The following is a 20802-nucleotide window of genomic DNA, read 5'->3' as shown; positions in this document are numbered from 1 at the left end:
TATATTATACATAACAAGCAATAAATTAAATTTAGTCACAATGCATATAAAGGTCTTATCTTCTATGTAAGATAAAAATAAAATTTGATGAATGAAAAATCAAAAGTCATGGTTACTGAATTATTAATTTAGATAAAACAATTCACAAACAATAATCTTTTAGCTATGTTACGTCATTTACAGAATATATTTTTAGAACTGACCAAAATAAAAATGTTTTAAAAAAGTTATTATTTTAGAATTAACTTTAAGTAATGGGAGATCTATTAACAATTATATTGTAACAAAATTCTTTCAAAAAATCATTTGATAAACATAAGTATCCATTAATGTCAGAAATAAAAATATTTCTATATACATATCTATCCATCTCCATCAGCCGCTTATCCGTCAGAGGCAGCTTTACGTCGGTCACATGGGGTGTTGAAATCCCAACAACCTTAAAATAAATAAGCTTAACAGCATCATTATAAATGCTAAAACTTTTTATTTTATTTTTTTATGTCCTACACAATAAATTAAGAAAAATATCATTGTCGTGAACTCATAATAATGAAGCAGATTTCATTATTGAAGCTCATGACAATTAAAATTTACAATAAAAATTAATAGGAAAATTACATAAACTATAATGATAATCCCTTACTAATTTTATCATTGACACTATTGATTAAATAGCACTTTTTATTTTTATTTTTATATAGCTACTTACGTACAGGCCAGTCAATGACGGGGTTGTAGACAGAAATGGTGGGACTACCTATATATATAAAGGTCATATTTTTCGGATATTTGTACATATAATGAAAATGCCTGTTCATAGCTTAAAATATTTCATGTAAAAAATTAAAGAGCATTAAATTTTCTACAAGAATGTTCTAATTATAGTTTGTTGTATTTGTTATAGTTTAAGTAATATCGTTATCGTTGTTAGATGAGTATTTTTAAGAGTCCTGGCCTCCTCAAGCAGATCCTGTCAGTTTAATTGGAGAAGTCAGCCATCCTGTAATTCCAAACTTCAAGCAGGGTCCTCAAATCTTTTCTAACATCATCCATCCATAAAAACTTAGAGTGGCCGCTGGGTCTATTGCCATATATTTCTTGATCAATAAGTTTTTAGGGAATCTCATAAGCATCCATTCTTGTAATATGTCCTGCTCAGTGCAGCCTACTGAGTTCGCCAATCTTTACAATATCAGGTTCATTTAGCAAGAAGTACACTTTTTCGTGGACCTTCTCTACATTGAACTGTCATTCACTTGACAACAAATGCCTCTAAGGAATTTTCCTTCAATAGCTAGAAGATTCCTTTGATCATATTTCAAAAAGGCCCATATTTAAGACCGAAAATCCAAGGAAATACAGCATGGACTGAATGTCTGGCTAACAGAAAAAGAAAAGAAAAAAAAGGAATATTACATAGTGGGCCAGACTCTCTCACTTTGCATCCACCCCTCCTCCCTCACCCACATCCCATCCCTATATATTGCAAATTGTTATGCTCCTTATGACTAATGATTTAAAATAAGTCAATGGTCCCACAAAAGAGACTATACTGTACTAAAATGCCATAAAAGAAGTAGACTTACATTTTTGACTAAAGATGCTTTTTCGTCACTGCCATGCAGCATTTAGTTAAAGTTCATTATAATTGGTCTTTTTTCCGACCATAAACCAGTCTATAGTCCGAGAATCATAAACCATAAAAAGATAAACAAAAAAATTGGCCTGAGTACTAAAAAACACAAATAAAACTAATTTTCAAGATTCACACAATAGTTGAGAATTTAAGTGCAGTAGTAATTAAACAGCAGACTATATAGAAAAAATCTTCAATTATAGCATGTAGATCAATTAATCTTCTTTAAAATCATTTTTTTTTATATTGGAAGTTTTTCTTAGAAAATGCATTTAATTGGTACCCAAAACAGTAGTGGAATACATGCATTGAGTAAGTTACCACGTAACAACAATATGTTGATACTCTTGTTAAATTGCAAGTTAACCTAGAAGTAATTGCATTTAATAGTTAAATAAAGCATTTAGATGCAAAACTGTTTGAAAAAAACAATGTCAATATGCTGTCACACTGTGGGAGGTTTGTAGGTCTTGCATAGCAGATATTTCAAAATGGATGTTGAATATTTTTAGGCTTATAACCAATAAATACTAAAGTATATATATTACTAATAGCTTTGCTATATATATATTTTTAAAATTTAAAGAATTAAATTGCACAATTTTTAATGTATAACAAGTATCTTAGATTTTAAAGGAAACATACTTTTACTCGACTATGGTGTCCGGTGCCCGTGTTGTGTATTCAGAAATACACTAAGAAACCAATTTATAGTGAATGGATTTTAATTTATTCTTTTTTATTGTTTTTTATATCTATAAGAATAAAAGTTGACCAATTAAACTTTTTCACTTATGTTATTTATGCCATATGTCAGTACACTCCCATCAAATTTATGCCTTAGAAAGTACTGCATGTATTCAACAGCTAGTTAGAAAATAATTCAATTTTCACCTGAACTAAACAGTTTGAGTACTAATAGAACTCTTTACATTTAATATTTTCCGAGATGTTTTGTCAAACACCAATATTTTTTCCTACAAAAATGAGGCATTACATTTTATCAATTACCATGAAAACTACGATTCTAAGAAAAATTATCATTATAAACTACTTCATGATTTATTTAATAAACATAAAATTAAGCTTAGATCAATATTTCCTGAGATAAAACCTTTTTTTTCCAAACAAGCAGATTACTGATCAGTAATCACATTATTAGTTGATTAATTTAATTGTTTATCATTTCAGTGTAGCTTATAAATATTATTACACGATTTTAACATTATGCAACAGACATCGAAACTTAAGAAAAGTTCAGAACATCATAAACAAATTGAAATACAGATGTCAATAAGAACTCCATTTGAACCTCATTAAATACACCATAAAGTATTTATAATTATATTGATCATCTCATGAGAGTAGTAGTTTCGATGTTATTAGCCATATTAACTTCACAAAATGCTCATTTCTCAATGCCTGGAAAAAATATTTGTGCATGAAAAACTGAATCATGGAAAATACTAAGAAAATAAAGAGTTCTATAATTGCTCACTTTGAAGATAAGGTAAATACTTTCCATAGAATGTTACTTAAAAACATCTATATTTCACTTTAAAATATTTCAGAGTGTTTTCCCCATCTTCAGGTAATTTGATCTCTGTAATTATACCATTCAAGTTTAACATCATATTAACAGTTTTTTACACATTTCTTACACGAAAATTTGCCATCAAAGTTAATAATTCATATAATCTAACAATATTATTTTTAAACAATATCTATGAGGTGAAGATGGTTGTGGGTGCGGTAAGTAAAGAACACAAATAAGTAAAAACTTATTTATTTGAGCCATTGTTCCGGCCAGAATTTCTAGCCTTCATCAAGGTGGTTGCTTGAATGAGGTGGAAAATCCAGGTGATTTTTTATTTCATTTTTTCATATATTTTGTCATTCAAAGTGATTTTCATTGTATTAATATGAAAAAAATTTAACATTAGATTATTTTACTGAATTCATCTGACCATAATTATACATTTAGCCTGTTGTGTATAACTTCTATTAGAATTTATATAGATTCTTCTGCTTTTTGCGTGTTGTCATGTCTTTTATGGTATGATATTTCAATTTTAATTCAAGATTTGATGTGATGTGCTAAGACAGTGCAGTTTAAATTCTTAACATTTTAACAATTTGTAATATATTGCTTTATTCTTGTTTCTAATATGTTAGATGTTTACCTATATACATTCTTTCGCAATTCTCACAATCAAGCTTGTACATTACATTTTATTTGTAATTCATATTTGGCAATTGTAATTTTTTAATATTGAATGAACCGGTTTTTATGTTATTATGGTCATACCTCTGTATTTTTTTTTTTTTCATTTTTTAATTTTGTCTTTGACTTGAACATTTAAATTATCTTCTTTACGAAATTCATTGATTCTGTTACGGTTTAGGGATGGTATTTTTCTTAGTTGTTCTGTCTGTTTGTTTTTGAATATTTATTTCTTTTCTGTGTTATTTATGGATATATGATAATTATTTATTTTGCTGTGTCAAATCGATTTATTAATTTTTTGGGATAAACTTTTCTAACTAATATGTTATATATTTCTGTTTTAATTTTTTTTCATGTACATTTGTCACTCAAATTGATTGCTCTTTCAATTAAATTGTTGGCTATGTTGATTTTTTTATATTTGGGTGGTTAGAAAAATAATTTAATAGTCAGTTGCTTGTATTATTATTGTTGGTCAATTTAGTAGTTATTTTATTATTTGTTGTTATTGTATCTAAAAATCTGATTTTTTTTTTTAATGAAGTAAATAGAATAACATGGTAAATCTGATCTAATTGTTGTGACTATTAAAGAGATCAAATATTTCATTATAGCTATTTTTCTTTGTAATAATTATCATGGCATCTATACATCTGTTTTTGCCTTTTCTAATGATGTGTTTAACTGGTTATTCAGGTATATTATCCCAATTATCTTTAATTATTTTTAAAAGTCTATAACCATTACAATTGTAAATAATGATTTAACAAAAACTTATGATTTCTATTTTCTCATTGTTAATTTCCAAGTCTGTATTTTTTTAAGTTCCACAGCATTTTTAAAGTCATAATTTATAATTATTATTTAAATTATTTAGGGATGGGCTGAGAATTTTGATAACGCTTGAATTGGCCCATTTATACTGTTTATTATAAAACAGAAATTATTATCTCCATATTTATTAATTTGTTCAATTAAGTCTGTAATAGGTACTGTTCTCAACAATCTGTATGTTTTTTTTAACACTTGAATGAAATGTCTTTATTTATTTTTAAAAATACAAAAATAAATCTATTAAAACAATTAAAAATACCTAGACAATGGAAAAATATCCGTCTGTCGAAGCCTGTGTGCAATTTAAACTAAAACACACATATAACAATACTTAAAAAAAAAAAAGTTACATGTTTTAAAAATAATGCTTTTAACAAATCAATAATTTAAAACAATAATAGGATAATTACATTTAAAGAAACAAAACCATCATATCCAACTTGTAACAACAATGGTAATAATTATTAATCCATCACATAAGCTCTTTCCAGTATAGCTCGTTCTACATAGTTGTGAAGAGCTCTCCAATAAGAGCCTTTTTAATAAATTGAGTAATTGTTCTTCCAAGCGGGTCCGCAGCTCAAAATGTTTTATTCTAATTTCACTACACTTATAACAGATCCCTAAGAAATGAAAGGTATCTAGCTTTTCTTCAGTTACAGACAAGGCAGTCATCGATACTATCATGCATTCACGGTTTTACACTTAAATTGAGCAATTCCACTCTACATTGAAAATAGAAATTATATATTCAAAGGAGATTTTTTATTATCAGTATTTGTTATTAAATTGCTTATCATAGAACATATCTTATTTCTCGTTGCATTTATGTAGTTTTCTAATGTCTGTATATTGTTAAACATGGTTTCTAGATCAATGATTATTTTTCTAAATTTAAGTCAAAGTTTGTATAAATATATAATTATAGACAGATAATTCAGTCAAATAATCTAATAATACAAAGAAATTCACTAAGAATGATTAAATGTATTAAAAATAAATCAAATGTAGAATATATCAAGATAAAGGTAATAGTACATAAGGTTCATGTCAAACCCAAAGAAAATGTAAAATGCTAACATAATATATAATGTATATTACATTAACATTAATGTAATAAAACATTAATTGATGCTAAAAGGAAAGATAGAAGGTAGCACAAATGATATAAATTATATAATTATATAAATTATTATTATAAATTATATAAATTATTAACTTTTATGACAAAATTTTAAGTAACAAATGGAAAAAATCATAAGGTAACAAAGTGAGAGCATTTTAATTGTATATAAAAACTGCTCATGATGAGTTAATAGTTGATGGTGTTATACACATATATGAGAAGAAGATGGTTGGGGGTCAGTGAAGAATACAAGCAAAATCATATTTAATAGTGCCAACATTTCAGCCACAATTTCAAGCCTTCGTCAGAGCTAAGAACAAAAAACAAGATAACAACCATAATGTATAAAAGGAATTACAGAATAATAAGAAAAAAAGAAAATAACAGACAATATAAATATACTAATACTGTTTAAGACAATGTAGAGTCTCAGTATTATAAGAAGTTAAAGTCTATATGAGAATGAATAAGTAATATTAAAATTAAGATAGATGAAAGGACAAGAAAATAATATACATAAAAAAAAAATCTAGTAAGTAAATAAATATACAAAATGAAAATGATTTAAAATTAAAGTTATGAAAAAAATGGAAAAGAAAACATATATGCAATTAATTAAATATTAAAGTAAAATAACAGGATTAAAGAAATACAATATACAGTTATATAAGCCAAAAGGAGTGAAGAAATATGATTATGAATAAGAAAATCTAATTAATAACTGTATGTGCAAAAAGAAAATTATTTTAAATTAAATTTATTAAAAAAAAAAAAAAACTGAGAAAGAAAATATATGTACTTAATGAAATATGTTAGTAAAATAATAGAATGAAAGAACATAAAATATTAAGTTCTTTAAGCAAGAAGGGTTAATTAGTAAATATGGCAATAATTAGGTGTGTGAACATAACTTAATAATCCTACATTAATAATAAGGAAGAAAGAATAAGAAAAGAGTAGAGAATGGAAAAATTGTTTAGAAAGAAAGATAAAAAAAAAAATGGAAATAAAATATGAACAAGATGCTGAAATGTGCAGTTCTGCCACAAAAGTTAGATGGTGCAAGTGACAGCTGATTTCAGAAAGAAAAAATGTTGAAGGAAGTGGCTAACAGTTAAAAATCAAGATTGCATTTACAAGTCCTATTACTTAGGTAGGTAAAAGTAAGATATAAAAAAAGGTAACAACAAATAGTTTGAAAAATTAAAGAACATAAAACATGTAGGGGAAAAAAATGATATGATAAAAAAAATATTTAGCATATAAAACTATAAGTTTGATGTTAAAATTAAATAATATAATTACAGGGATTAGATTACCTGGAGATGGGCAAAAACTTTGAAACATTGTTAGGTGAAATAAAATTTTTTTTGAAGAAACATTCTAAAGGAATTATTTTTCACATTACTAACTAAATACATAGTTTATAATTAAAAGAATATTAACAGCACTTTATGCTTTAATTGAGAGAAATTTTGATTATTGTTTGCAGTTTAATTACTACTGCACTTGAATTCTCAACTTTTGTGTGAACAATTAAAAAAATTAGATGAAAGGAATATGGTCCGGGTGCGGTCAAAAAAACTCAAATAGTAGAATTATACTATTTTATTGAGCCAACGTTTCGCCCCACGTTGCAGGGCTTCATCAGGGCTGTTTTGACGGCAGTCAAAAAGCATTAGTATTTTTTACTGCCGTCAAAACAGCCCTGACGAAGCCCTGCAACGGGGGGCCAAACGTTGGCTCAATAAAATAGTATAATTCTACTATTTGAGTTTTTTTGACCGCACCCGGACCATATTCCTTTTATCTTTACAACGGTCAACCAATAATCTTCCAATTAAAAAAATTAATTTAATTTTTGATTTTTATTACTTAGGCGAATTATATTATTTATTTTTTTAAGGCTTGTAACTCTTTAATTATCCAGCTTTTTAAAAAAAGGCAAATTAGGGTGAACTAAAACTAAATGCAGCACGACAGTGACTAATAAAGTAACTCAAGTTAAACATTTAAGTCTATCTTAGTACGGTGTGGCCACTTTCATTTCAATGGGGAACATTGACTTTTTTTCAATCAGTAGTCGTAAGGAACATAACAATTTGCAATGTATAGGAATGTAGGGGGGAGGAGAGGATATAAGGTGAGAAAGTCGGACTATGTACTTTTTTTTGTTAGCCCGACATCACACATGGTGTATTTATTGCCTTGGATGTTCTTTAATTGTTTACTCCCTAATCTAAGGGTATCCTTTATCTAGTTTAGGCACTGGAAACTCCTCTTTGCCCTCTCCCGACAACTACAGCCAACCATTAGAGTATGTTTCCTTATAGCCAACCATTAGAGTATGTTTCCCAATAGTCAACTCTAGGAGGTAAGAGTAGGACTTATTCTTAGGTTGAGAAATGGTGAACAGTGACCATTTCTTGGGATTCATCTGAATAGAGAATCGACTGTCTTTGTGTAATGTCATGAATCACTTGAGAGTACGATTCTTTCAGAAGAATTGATTCTTGCAATCAATTCCCCATTTTCCAACCTATCTCTAATTCTGAGGATCAACCTCCAACGACCTGTCGCTAAATCTGAAAAAAAAATCAGACCAGTAGTATTGGAGTAAAGCAGTGGACAACAGATGAACAAATTTTTTGAAATTTATTTTTGATGCTACATACATTGAGACATAAAACCTTGAATTAAGAGGAAGATATTGAGATTGAATAAGAGGGGAGATAATTTTTTTCTTTTCTTGGTTGATTATAAAGGCTCATTATTAAAAATAAGAAACCAAAAGGTGAGTTAAATTATTATTTTTTTTTATTTTGTTACTTTGATGAGCACACATTGCTTAAACTATAACACTACACACAAAAATAAAATAGAAACATTCTTCTAGAAAATGTTCTCCAATCAACTGCTTTTGAAGTATAAATGAAAAACCAAAAAGATATATGTAGTCTAAACCACCTTCTGGAGTCAACTCCGACAGTCCCAGTATTTCCCTCTACATTCTATGTTGGAGCATTGATTGACTGAGCTAACATACACTGAGTGTACATAAATCATATCTATCGGATTCTATAAATTTTGAAAACCACACATGTTACAGACAGTATTTATGAAATGTTGACTCATTGAACTTTTTTAGAATATAAATATTATTCAAGGTTTATTTAAGTTGTAACATTAATAGAGGTAATAAAGCATTGTCTAATAAATGTATCAATAATCTTAACCTATTTACATGCTTGATATGGTTTTTATTATTTATTCATTTTAAAAGTATAAAGAATCTTCATATTCAATCACATGTTTTTTTTTTCACATGTTTATTAGACTATGAAAGAAAAAAAAAGTTGATGGGAAAAAAAGTACACACAACCATTCATTTACAATTCCTACCTTTCAACAGCCTCAAACCAAATACATTCAGCATTCAATTACAAAAACATGGCTTGTTTTTTGGAAAAAAAACAGCAGTTTTCAACAGATCAATACTTTTCAGACCCCCTGAATCCAAAAACGGATTTTTGACTATTGCTCTATCTGTGTGTAAGAGTGAGTTGAGTTGAGACACTTCCACAATTATCTCTTGAATGGGCAAACCGATTTTGTAGCTTCTTTTTTATTAAGTGGAGTTTTAGCCACCAATATTTCTGTAACAAATCAGGCACCTTGTATGCAACAGCTGAAAAACATATTTTTCTATAAATTGCAATGACAAAATGGCTTTAACGATTTTGATGAAACTTTCCTAATTCTTCTCCTTAGGCCCTTTAACTTTAAGAATAAATCTCTGAGAAAAAGCAGGACAAAAAAGTTGTGACAAAAAGTTAATTTCGTTTACACAGAACTCAAAAATTATACATTTTATGGAAAATTATATAATAAACATTTTAAAGCCAGTACAGTATTCAATTTGACAGAATTGCAAATTGGATTTGAAAAAAAAAAAAAAAGAATTAAAAATAACCACCAATTTGCCATTGTGAACACGATGAACTAGGGGAACTGCATTGGGTTTTTTTTTTTTTTTTTTTACTACTTTATATAGGATTTGACTAGCAAAAACCATCCAAAAAAATACTAAAAAAAAACGATGAAATTAAAATTTTTATTAAAATTAAAGTTTTATTTTTTTATTAGCTTGAAAGGCAAAACAGTAGGTAAAAGTGCCTTAGGTAAGTACCTCTCAAGTTACATATATACCACCACAAGATATTTTTTGTTTTACATCTCAAAATCCCTCCTATGCTCCATAATTATTCCAATTATCTTGAATCACTATAACTTCCTAATTGTTTTTTATAAACACTGTTGTCACAAACATTTCTCAATGCTACCTTAAGCCATGGACGATAAATTTATGAGCCACAATCAAACCCTTAGAACATGACATTTAAGTGTTATTTTCCAGAAAAAGCTCAAAACATTGTATGGAAATTTCTTTCACTTTTTAGTTTAACTGCTGGGTATTGAGCAGAATAAACCTAAGCCATATTGACACTCTAAATTTGTTTGAGATTTTCAAAATTGGAGCTACAGGTTGTACCATCTAAGGATATGTCAACCACAATTTTCTGTTTTTGTTTATGATCTCATCTCTGTTTATAATATTCATTAAGAAAAAAATCCATTTTTCTTTCATCAAATATCTTTCAGAGCGTTAAAACTCTCAGTTATTCAAACTGCATGTAATAAAATCAGTTTCGGTAAAAACCACTCTTCTGTGAACTTTAGATATGTCTTAGTATGGAAAAACTTTATAACAATAAAAGGTCACAGTACACTGCTTTCAGAAATCAATTTATAAGCATTTAAAATGCAGTTTGTAAGTCAATTACTAATTCAAAAGTTTGTTACCAGAAAATTTCTCATTGATATTTTCTATTTATAAATCTCTAGAAAGTAAAAAAAATGAAACTAAAGTGATAACTATATCGCTTTGAACAGCCCTGATGAAGCCCAGCAAAGTGGGGCGAAACGTCAGACATTAAATAGTTAAAAAATATTTATTCTTTTTTTACCGCAACCGTGACCATCTTCTAATATTTGAAGTGATAACTGTATAAAAGAAAACTATCTCAACTAAGAAAATCCATTATTTTCCACACACTAAATATTACTGTTCAGCTTTGAGGATAAAGAGTAATTTTTAGCTGAGTATATTTATTATTCTCATTGTCGTGATGCATCATTTTTTGAAATAATGGTTGTTTTTTTTTTTTGTTTTTTTTTTGTTCCTTTTATAATTACATAGGTTTACACTCTTTTAATGTGAGCAATTATTTTTGAATTTCTGACAATCTAACTAGGATAAGCAAGCTCATAAACTTCTAATTCTCATTACCATGCATCAATCACTATCATAACCACTGCTGAATCATTATCAGTTACATAGCAGCCAGCTATTGATGGAATGCTACTACTACATCATGGAATGATGTACAGTTTTTCAAAGAAGTATATTATTAAGATGATCAACTATTCCCTTGAAAGAAAAATTATTCTCAAATTAAAATTTAGAATAATACAATTTTTAATTTTCAGTTTAGAAAGGAGAAGATTAAAATAAAAAGAGACTCACTTGACTAACTGTGTATTTTTTGCAATAAGTATCATATTATCGGCCACAAGAGTAGGTTAATGTAAAAAATATATCAGAGCCAAGGGCAAATTGATTGTGACGACATATGTAGCTTAAGCATAAATGTGTGTTTAAATTAAATAAATAAGATAGAAAATGAGATTAAAGTCCTATTCAGTAAATGGCAAAATAACTAATGAATAAATAAATAACTATTAAATGATGGGTCAAACAATAGCTTTTAAGAAAAAGTATAGCTGAAGCAAATAAGTAATAGTAAAGGTGAGACTTAATACAATTGATGAAAGATGTAGGGTGACGACAAAAGGTCCAAAATATATAATCAAGGCGTCAAGAAAAATGGCTTGAAGAAATTTCCTAATTTCTTTAAAAAAAAACTTTTCCAGTTTTTTTTCTCCAAAGTTTGCCTAACCAACAAAATTTGCTCGAATCGATAATATTTTTACCTTTTCAGACATACATCAGATTCTAATTATAATACATTATACACTACCACCACACTAGTAGCACCCCCATGGATTACCACAGTTCATATCATGTACACTCACCAGAACATTACATTAATCACTTATACTCACACAAGGTGATCAACAGTACAAACCCTAAGGCGACCTTTCCTAGAAAAATTTTTTATCAGGAAAAGGTATGTTTGGTTACTTTAAGGGACAGCTCCCAACCGAATTAGGACTGGACAGGCCAATACCCTGCTCATTTACATTTTTAAATATCACATGTAAAGGAAGAAATACAGCCAGACAGCTTTTATAGAATTTGACGTGGCAAGGAAAACGGATTTTATAACTGTCAACTTGGAATGTATGAGGATTGAGGAGAAAGGAGTACAAGTTGGTGGAGGAGAAAAATAACGCAAAGGTTGATTTCCTAGCAATAACTGAAGCTAAAAGAAAATGGAAAGGAGAAGAAAGAATAGACGACCATATTCTGCTTTATTTGGGAACCACTTAAATAATAACCAGCAGATTGGGTTTTATGTTCAAAGAAACCTTAATGAATACAGTGATCAAAGAATGTAAATTTGTAAGCATTTAGCTGATGGTGGTTGACATAAAAGAAGGAAATACCCTGAAGACTATTATCTTGGTCAACCGACCAAATGATATCACTATCACCGCAGAGAAGTAAAGGTTTTTTGGTAGCATTCAAAGGGAAATAGATGATGCACCCAGAGAACCGATTGTAGTCGGAGATTCATGATGATGACTAGAAGATTTGAGTATGAATAAAGATTGAATTCACACGGTTAAAAGTTACAATTGTTTTATTTAATTAAAACTAAACATTTTGTGTACATTATTATTGTAGCTAGGCAACATAAATTACTTTTGAATAAACAATGCTTTTGATAATTCTAATTTTAAGCAGCAAGTTTTAAAGTATCAACCAAATCAAAAGACACAATAGAAATATTAAAAGCTACATGTGTTACTGAAAAAACATTGACATGGGATCAAAATGCTTGGATTAGAAAGGCATCACTAATTTTAATCAATTTTTCTTCGGTGATTCTACTCCCAAAAAAAATGGACAAGCGTGTAAAAATTTTATTTTATTTTTTCTGACTATGCTATGTATAGATTTCAAGATTATTATCCACAAAAGAATTGTTTTCTTTGTGTAGAATAAGAAAAAAAATACTGCTCAATGAGACTACAAACATTTTTTGCATTACAATTTCAAGGAACTGGTAATGGCAGTGAGTAAACAAGTTGGATATTTTATTTTATTTTTTAATTAGCGGTGCAGTGAAACCTACTGATGAAGACACCATGCTTTGATAGACACCTCCATTTGTAGGGCAATGATAAATGTTGATATTGTTATTTATAAATGTTTTCGAAAACTCTTTTCTAGCAACCCTCTATATAGAGGATGTGGACAACATAAATTACCTGAAAATGATTTTTTATAATAATTAAATCATTACTCATACAAATGCATTCAGCAATATTTGTTTCCTATTCTACACAAATAAAAAAAACTAAAGATAGAAGAGCATTGTAATGAACTAAACATTTAATAAGTAGTGATAACTGACCCTAGATATCCAATAAAAAAAACCAACATAAATTTTTGTGTTTTATTCATATTTTTTCAAGAATTTTCATTTTCCAGCATTACCCAGGGCACAGAATTCCTCTATACCACTATTAAATATAGATAGAGCCTTGGGTTTTCTAGTGAATAGAAAAATATTACCAATAAAGCTTATAAAACATAATAAAAAAATTTTGTATGTACCTTATCACATATGCTTGTTCAATTTATGTAGCTAAATCATAAATAGCAATCTCAAATCTAGAAAATCAACCATTGCCAGATTTTGTTTGTTTCTATATAACAGGGGTATGCACATAATTAGAAATAACTTAGGAAATTTAAAAATGAACAGTGCACAATCATTTAAAATGATTTAAAGGTTTTTCTCATTGAATCTACCTCGATAAATTTATTTTAGCTTGAGTAAAGAGACTGAGGTTAGGACCAGATTTACACATACGAAAAGAAAAAAGTTGAAAACTGCAGTTTTTTCATATTTTAATGAATAAACCGCAATAAGCACAGACTGTTTTGATATAAAATTACTGTAAATAAAACAATTTTTTTATTTTCAGCCCACATTTTGATTCCACCATGAATGCTTCCTTCAGGGCAAGAGTAATATGCAACAACTAAATGATGAACACCTTGTGTTTCATTAAAATGGTTCAGTATATTTTTAGAAATAGGAAACAAATCAAATTTTTTCTAAAAATCAACTTCTGGGACTCAGAGGACCAACATGAAAACTAAGTTAGATCTTAAGGATAGTAAGAAAAAAAGACCAATTATCATAATTTCCCCAGATTGTCAGTAGTTTTTAAAATATATTTTGATATTTTCCTGTTGATTTAGTATGGTGATCGGAATGATAGCAGAGCTTGGATATAACTGTCACTTAAAGAATTACCAACATGGCCCAATTTCATAATACATTACAAACTAATACTATTAGTCTTGAAGTTTGTACCTAGTACGACTTCAATGAATTGTACAATGTTGGCATGTACTTATATATTTTTAAACTCTATAACATCAGTAATAGTTGTCCCTATTATAAACCAAAAAGTATTTGAGCTTGAACTTTGTAATTAGTATATTTGATTTATTAACTGATGCTATTAGTACCTTTCAGCCAATTCTTGAATAACTGATAATAATGTCTACACTCTACACATCTTTTCTTATTCCTGAAACTTTCTTTAGGAATTTCTTCTGAATAATCAACCACAGTTCCCTTTAAACTAGATTACATAAACGAAACTAGTTTCCATCAACTTTTGCACACTCTTTCAACTCCTAAATCATCAATCTACTCAATTTAAATTTACATACCTTTAATAAAACGTACTATTATAATGATACTTCATAATATTTTCCTACACATATCTACAAACGATCAAAATAACAAATCCTTTAAACACAAAAAATTAACACACAAATGATAATCCTTATGAAACAACAAATAATACCGCTGTTATCATTGAAGTGCAGAAACAGCACTTTTCTTCAACTACAAGCATCAGAAAATTGGATACAGAAAAAACAATGAATAAAATCAACTCCTCAATCATAAATACATACCTGATATTTGGGTGCATTGTTTAGTAAAGGGTAATTCCCTTGAGAATCACCATTGTGAAGTAAATGATTGTCCACTAGATTCCATCCCCAACTTTGATCATCTGAACCTAATAACGCAACATAACCATGACACTGTAATGGAGCTTCTTTCGTTGCAATACCTATCACTGCCACAGTTCCAAGAGGTCCTTCCCATATAACTTCCCAAGCATGTCTACCATGCCTGAAACCTATTTTACCTCTAGAAGCATCAGTACTTTGAGCCACAGGATTTCTATGAAGAGTAAACCCATTGGGTTTAATATAAACATTTCTAGAACAGTCATTAGGATTCCAAGCATGGTAAAATGCCCTTAATTTGGCTTTATATGTAGGGACTGATGAAAGAAGGTCTGATTTTAGTGCTTCTTCTGCTAGTTTTCTAATACAATGAAGTCTCCAAACATCATTATTTTCATCGTTTAAAAAACTATACCACTTTTTACACACTAAAGAACAGTTTCGAAGGTCGTGAAGATCTAAATAAGAGAAAATAACTTCAAGAGCAGAATCTGGGAGAGATGCAGCTAATTCTTCTACCATTTTGCCGGCAACCCGAAAAGGTGCCGTAGACTTAGCTGACTTCTTACACTTATTCCTATAACGCACAAACGAACGAAACTGTTCCTCCAGCCTAAAACCTACCTTTATCACAAACAAACACATTCTACATAATCAAATGTATAATTAAAGTTCATCAGTTCGACGCCATCATTGTACATAGGTTATAATGTTGTTTAAGAACCTAGTACATCAGCTGAGCAAGTAACTAAATGGAACCACGTGATGATACCAATCCAATCAGCTGTTTACGGAGTGCTTGTCGCGCCAAGGGGCCAGCGTTTGGATGGGCAGTGTTGAGCTATAGTGTGGCTTCGATCCATTCTTTTCCTATATATTTTATTTTATTCATGAATTATTTATTTTACTATAGAACCAAAGGTATTGTTAATGTGTGCTGAAGGTTTTCAAATGGCCTCTGCACTATCGTTAGCGTGTTTTGCTCTACGTTTAACAGAAGTGTTTTGTCGCCATTTTGCTTAAATGCTTAAAGGGCTCGAAGACCTCTTTTTCAGACCAATGGACCGTTTTATAAAAATTAGATTACGCTTATAAATGTTTTTAACTTAAGTATATGATATTACAATTACTATGGCCCACCAAGCAGGGACTATGAATTTGCTGATTCAAGATACAAATGGTAAAACTTCTTAGTACTTTTTTGGAGGATACTGTTAAATTTTTGGATTATAAGTCTTAAAAAAAAAAATGTCATGTCGGGATTGAATGAAGGGTGTGTCTATGTTTTGGTGTATTTGTTATACTAGTTGTTGAGAATTTAAATTTTGAATTCGAAGCTCATTTTGATAATGTATAGTATGATTATTTACTGCTCCATCTTTAGTTTTTTTCAGTTGTAAATAATATTCCTTAATGTATTGTAGGAGTTTTCTACACTTTAAATTCACTAACAATACATTACTACTTATATCTAATAAATTTTAGTTGATTATTTATCATTTATCTAACTTCTGTTAAATGTTCTTTTCAATATTTTGGTGATAGTGAACAGTATCATATTAGTCACATTAAACTTTCACTATCTGGATTAAATTAGTTATTGCTTTAATATTCTACGAAACCTGTCAACATTTCTTTTATAAAAATAGTTGATAAAACTGTGACTTTCATATAGTTTAATAGTAGATCATTTATTAATTCATCTAAATCTGTTACTTTAATATAATTGCTTGCATTTTCATTTATTAATTCATCTAAAATTTATTTACCAAGGCTATTTACGTTGAAAACTTGTTTTTATTAATAAAAAATTTGCAATTATTTTCTGAACATTGCCAAAATTGTTTTTTTGATTATTTAATTGATGCAAAATAGTTTTTATTAATTTTACTTGAATGGTTTTACTATACAGATGAAGTAATGACTTAATGTTAATGAAGATGTATTTTAGTTGGAATTTGTAACTTAATCAAGTAGTTGCTAGTTACTTTTTATTTTTTGAATTCTTCACATGTATTAAATATGAGTACCTTTTGTCTTGGTTCTAAAAGTTACCCTTCATCATTGATATTTTTTTTTTCAGGCAATCCTCAGCTTATCAAAGTACAGAAAAGTCAACCCAAATCTGCTAAACAAGAAACTCTTAAAATCCTTTCTCAGCACAAACCTGGTACTTTAACACAGGTAAGTTTTTTTCAACAAACCTTATTATTTTATAAATATATACATTTTTTTTAAAATTCACTTCTAATGTAACTTTTTCAAAATTATAATAGACTGATAACCTCTTTATTTTGGTTCTGAAATAATGCTAATCTGCTTAGTTTGATAAAAACCTGTATAATTTTACTGTAAGTATTGAATAGCTAAAGTTCTTTGGGCCCCAACAGTTGTCAATATTGCTGTTTCAGAAAATTATTTCATTAGTATTTTTTTTTCATAATATTTTTCAATGAGAATTTTCTTAATTGTTTAACAGGTTGTTAATGCCAGTACAGGTTCAATTATTCCACAGGGTGCTCAAGTTTTAAGGGCCGTAACCATTCAAGGAAAACAAAGTTAGTATTTATTGAAGATATTCAATAGGCTACTTTTCATAATTTTAATTGACTAAATTTTTTTTAATATTTTAGGACAACTATTTACTATTCCTGCGATCACACAATTTCAGAATATCTTAAAACCTGAGCGGCAGCCTGCTCCACAGACCACTAAAACAATACCATTACCATCTCAATCTGTGGTATTTATAGTTCTAATTTTTAATTGATATATGTATTATTTCTTGCTTACATATAATAATTTAATATGTATTATTATAGCAAGTTGTGCCAAACCCTTCTAAAAACTATATTGCCCCCATCCTTGATTCTGGTGGTAATAGTAGAAAAAGAAAAGATAGTGAGAATGGTGATTATGTACCTGAATTGTAAGTAATGATCAAGTCTTTTATTTATGTATTAATCTTAATGTTTTGGTCATTTTTCACTTGTGCTGCCATGGTAACCTTGTTTATACCCTCATCTTCCCTTTCTTATCTCTTTTTGACTGAGGTAGTTGGCTATAGTTGATAGCCTATTCTGTAGCTTGCTATTATTGGCTCAATTTATAAACAAAGAAATATTTTATTAAAACTTACGGTATTTAGATGGATACAAATTATGTTACTGTACTAAATTCATGGTTCTTTTTAACATTAATATTATGGTAATTCTATCAAATACCAGCAGTTTTTTTAATAAGATTTTAACAAACTAATAACTTGTTTACTTTTTACCAGACTTCAAATTTAATCCATAAAACAACCCTTGTAGGGTCTAGGCAAATTAGGTCTTTTGTTTGAAACTACAAATATAATAATTTAAAAGAAATAAAAAATTAAAATCTTACCTAAGATCAATAAATAGCTCACATCTAAATTACAGTAGTTGCATTGTTCATGAACGAACTAAATAATGTTCAATTAAAATCAATTCCAAATGGTATAGTACAGTAATAAATACCCTGGCCGTAAATTGGTGATCTTATGAAGTCAAAATATCGGGTTAGCTGTGTGTCATATTTCATGAATAGGTAGGCAGTCTCTACGACAGACTCCTGAGTCTTGATAATATTTGAAGTAAAAAAAAGTATTCCATTTTAGTTGAAAATGGTTTTAATTACTGTTAAAGTTGGATTGCAATTAATTTAACAAATAATTTGGTTGTGGATTGCAGTTTTTCAGTGCAGTGTCTGGTCGATTGAAGGATATCCCTTGCATAACATTTCGAGTCAGGTTACTGTAACTTTGGTGTGATATAGATTCTGCTGAAAGTTATTAAGGGTTTACCAGACTTACCTTTGCCCTGTCCACTCTACAGAAAGAGTATTATTATTTTATAATTTTTTTTCTTCATTTGTACATCATGAATATAAATTAATTACTTGTTTGTGTATAAATTTGAAAAAAATTGTAATTTTATTTTGATGTAAAAAGAAATTTAAATATTAACTTATTGCTTTAATTCTAATATTTAGTTTGCATTATTAATTTATTGTATTATTCAGTAATTTTTGGCAGATGTATTCATCAATGTAATTAAATAATTTTTATCTATCAGCTGTTTTGCACAATCATGCTTTGTTAGTCTGTTATGATGTTTGTTATCTTTTTGTGATATATTTTTTCAGCACTAGTGGAGTCAAGCGGAGGAAATCTGATAAAGGAGGAAAAGGTCTCAGACACTTTTCCATGAAAGTTTGCGAAAAGGTTAGGAAAAAAGGAACTACATCATACAATGAAGTAGCAGATGAATTAGTTTCTGAATTTACAAATCCTAATCTTATCCCTAATAGTGTTGATCAGGTAATAAATAACATCCATATTACATTTTTTTTAATTATTTGATTTTTTTTTAGAAGAATAGTTGATATAAAATAATGTAATGCATGTTCCTCTTCATCATTTTTTATCAACGTCCTAATTCTTTGTACAATTCAAAACTAAATAGAAATAGTCTTATCAAGTTTACTTGATTTACTATTCTCTCCTGGTATGAAAATATTGTTTAATATTTTAAACTTATACATGTATTTTTCTGAGTATCATTATTTTATGATAATATTTATTTATCACTATAATATATAGTGTACTGCCTTTAAGTTATAATTAAAAATAAACAAAATGCAAAGAAGATCTGGCCTGTCTAAATTCTACAATTTTTTTTTAATGGATAAAGTAGGTTCAGTAAGTAGGCTATATCTTCACTAATAATTTTCTGAGTTCCATTTTTTTTTCTAAATTCATAGAGAGAAAACTCGATTAGTATAGCAGTAACCTTAAAAAATATGTACTTTCTGAGCTGTTGTCAAAAATGTTTAATTTTGTTCATAACTTTATTTTTTTAGCTGATAAATCAGGGATTTCAGTACCTTTAAACCTTCCTATGATGACAGGGAACATTAAAAAAAAAATACAAATTGGTCCAGTATTTCAAAAGTTTATTGTCGACAAAGATTCAAACCATTCCCCAATCCATTAGTTGATTTTTATTTCTCCTTTGGAATAATTTGTTTATCTATCATGTTGATGTATATATGAATAAAAAAATATCAATAATTGTGATTACCTCCCACCACCAATGTGCTTCAATATAAGTACAACATTGAAACAATTTGGACTATTAGACATACTACATTTTACCACTAATGTGTGGTAAAAGATTTTTTGTGAATGAAACAAAGTTAATATTTATGTTTTTAGCACTGTAAGAAACCCTTAAATACAAGTTTTAATAATAAAAATGAAAAATTAATTTTTTTGTTCAATTTCAAAACAAATATATTGCAAGTTAATAGTTTAGCTTTATTACTAATTCATTCCAAGGACATTTGAAGTATGGGAGAAAACATCATTTAGTTATTGAGGTGTAGATAGTTGACTGTAGATTAATGCTTGAAGAAGTTTGTCGGGGGGTGCGGTCAGCAAAGAACAACATAAATAAACAAAACCATATTTATTTATTTTATGCCTATTTTTAAAGAAGGTGCAGGATCACGGGACGTAGTGGTGTATGTGGAATGATCGGATAAGAGTTGGGTCATTTTTTCATTATAGTCAGAGCGGTTCATAATGACAGTCTTGTTACCTTTGTCTGCTTTGGTGATAATAATGTCATCATGTGAAT

At 28.6% G+C, this 20802-nt stretch overlaps 2 protein-coding genes across 3 annotated transcripts in view; one reads left to right on the top strand and one right to left on the bottom strand.

Annotated features, from left to right (window-relative positions):
- Window positions 1–15873, bottom strand: part of Fsn (F-box synaptic protein) — a 29326-nt gene extending 13453 nt beyond the window's left edge. Inside the window, exons 1-2 of one of the 2 annotated variants that reach the window (XM_014437153.2) lie at window positions 15077–15873; window positions 359–439 (exon numbers count right to left, since the gene is read on the bottom strand). In XM_014437153.2, coding sequence (XP_014292639.1) covers window positions 359–439; window positions 15077–15781 — 786 coding nt within the window. In that variant the 5' untranslated portion in view covers window positions 15782–15873. The remainder of the gene's footprint in view (window positions 1–358; window positions 440–15076) is intronic. The other variant, XM_014437154.2, reaches the window with a different exon arrangement.
- Window positions 15874–15927: 54 nt separating this feature from the next.
- Window positions 15928–20802, top strand: part of Dp (transcription factor Dp) — an 18952-nt gene continuing 14077 nt past the window's right edge. Inside the window, exons 1-6 of the mRNA XM_014437152.3 lie at window positions 15928–16316; window positions 17220–17320; window positions 17616–17694; window positions 17770–17879; window positions 17959–18065; window positions 19307–19481. Of these exons, the coding sequence (XP_014292638.1) occupies window positions 16268–16316; window positions 17220–17320; window positions 17616–17694; window positions 17770–17879; window positions 17959–18065; window positions 19307–19481 (621 nt within the window). The 5' untranslated portion in view covers window positions 15928–16267. The remainder of the gene's footprint in view (window positions 16317–17219; window positions 17321–17615; window positions 17695–17769; window positions 17880–17958; window positions 18066–19306; window positions 19482–20802) is intronic.

The sequence above is a fragment of the Halyomorpha halys genome, unplaced genomic scaffold, assembly GCF_000696795.3.
Source record: "Halyomorpha halys isolate HHAL.00 unplaced genomic scaffold, Hhal_1.1 Scaffold2317.1, whole genome shotgun sequence".
NCBI classification, from domain to species: Eukaryota; Metazoa; Arthropoda; class Insecta; order Hemiptera; family Pentatomidae; genus Halyomorpha; species Halyomorpha halys.
Note: the sequence above shows the minus strand (reverse complement) of the source record. Positions and strands in the feature narration are given on the sequence as shown.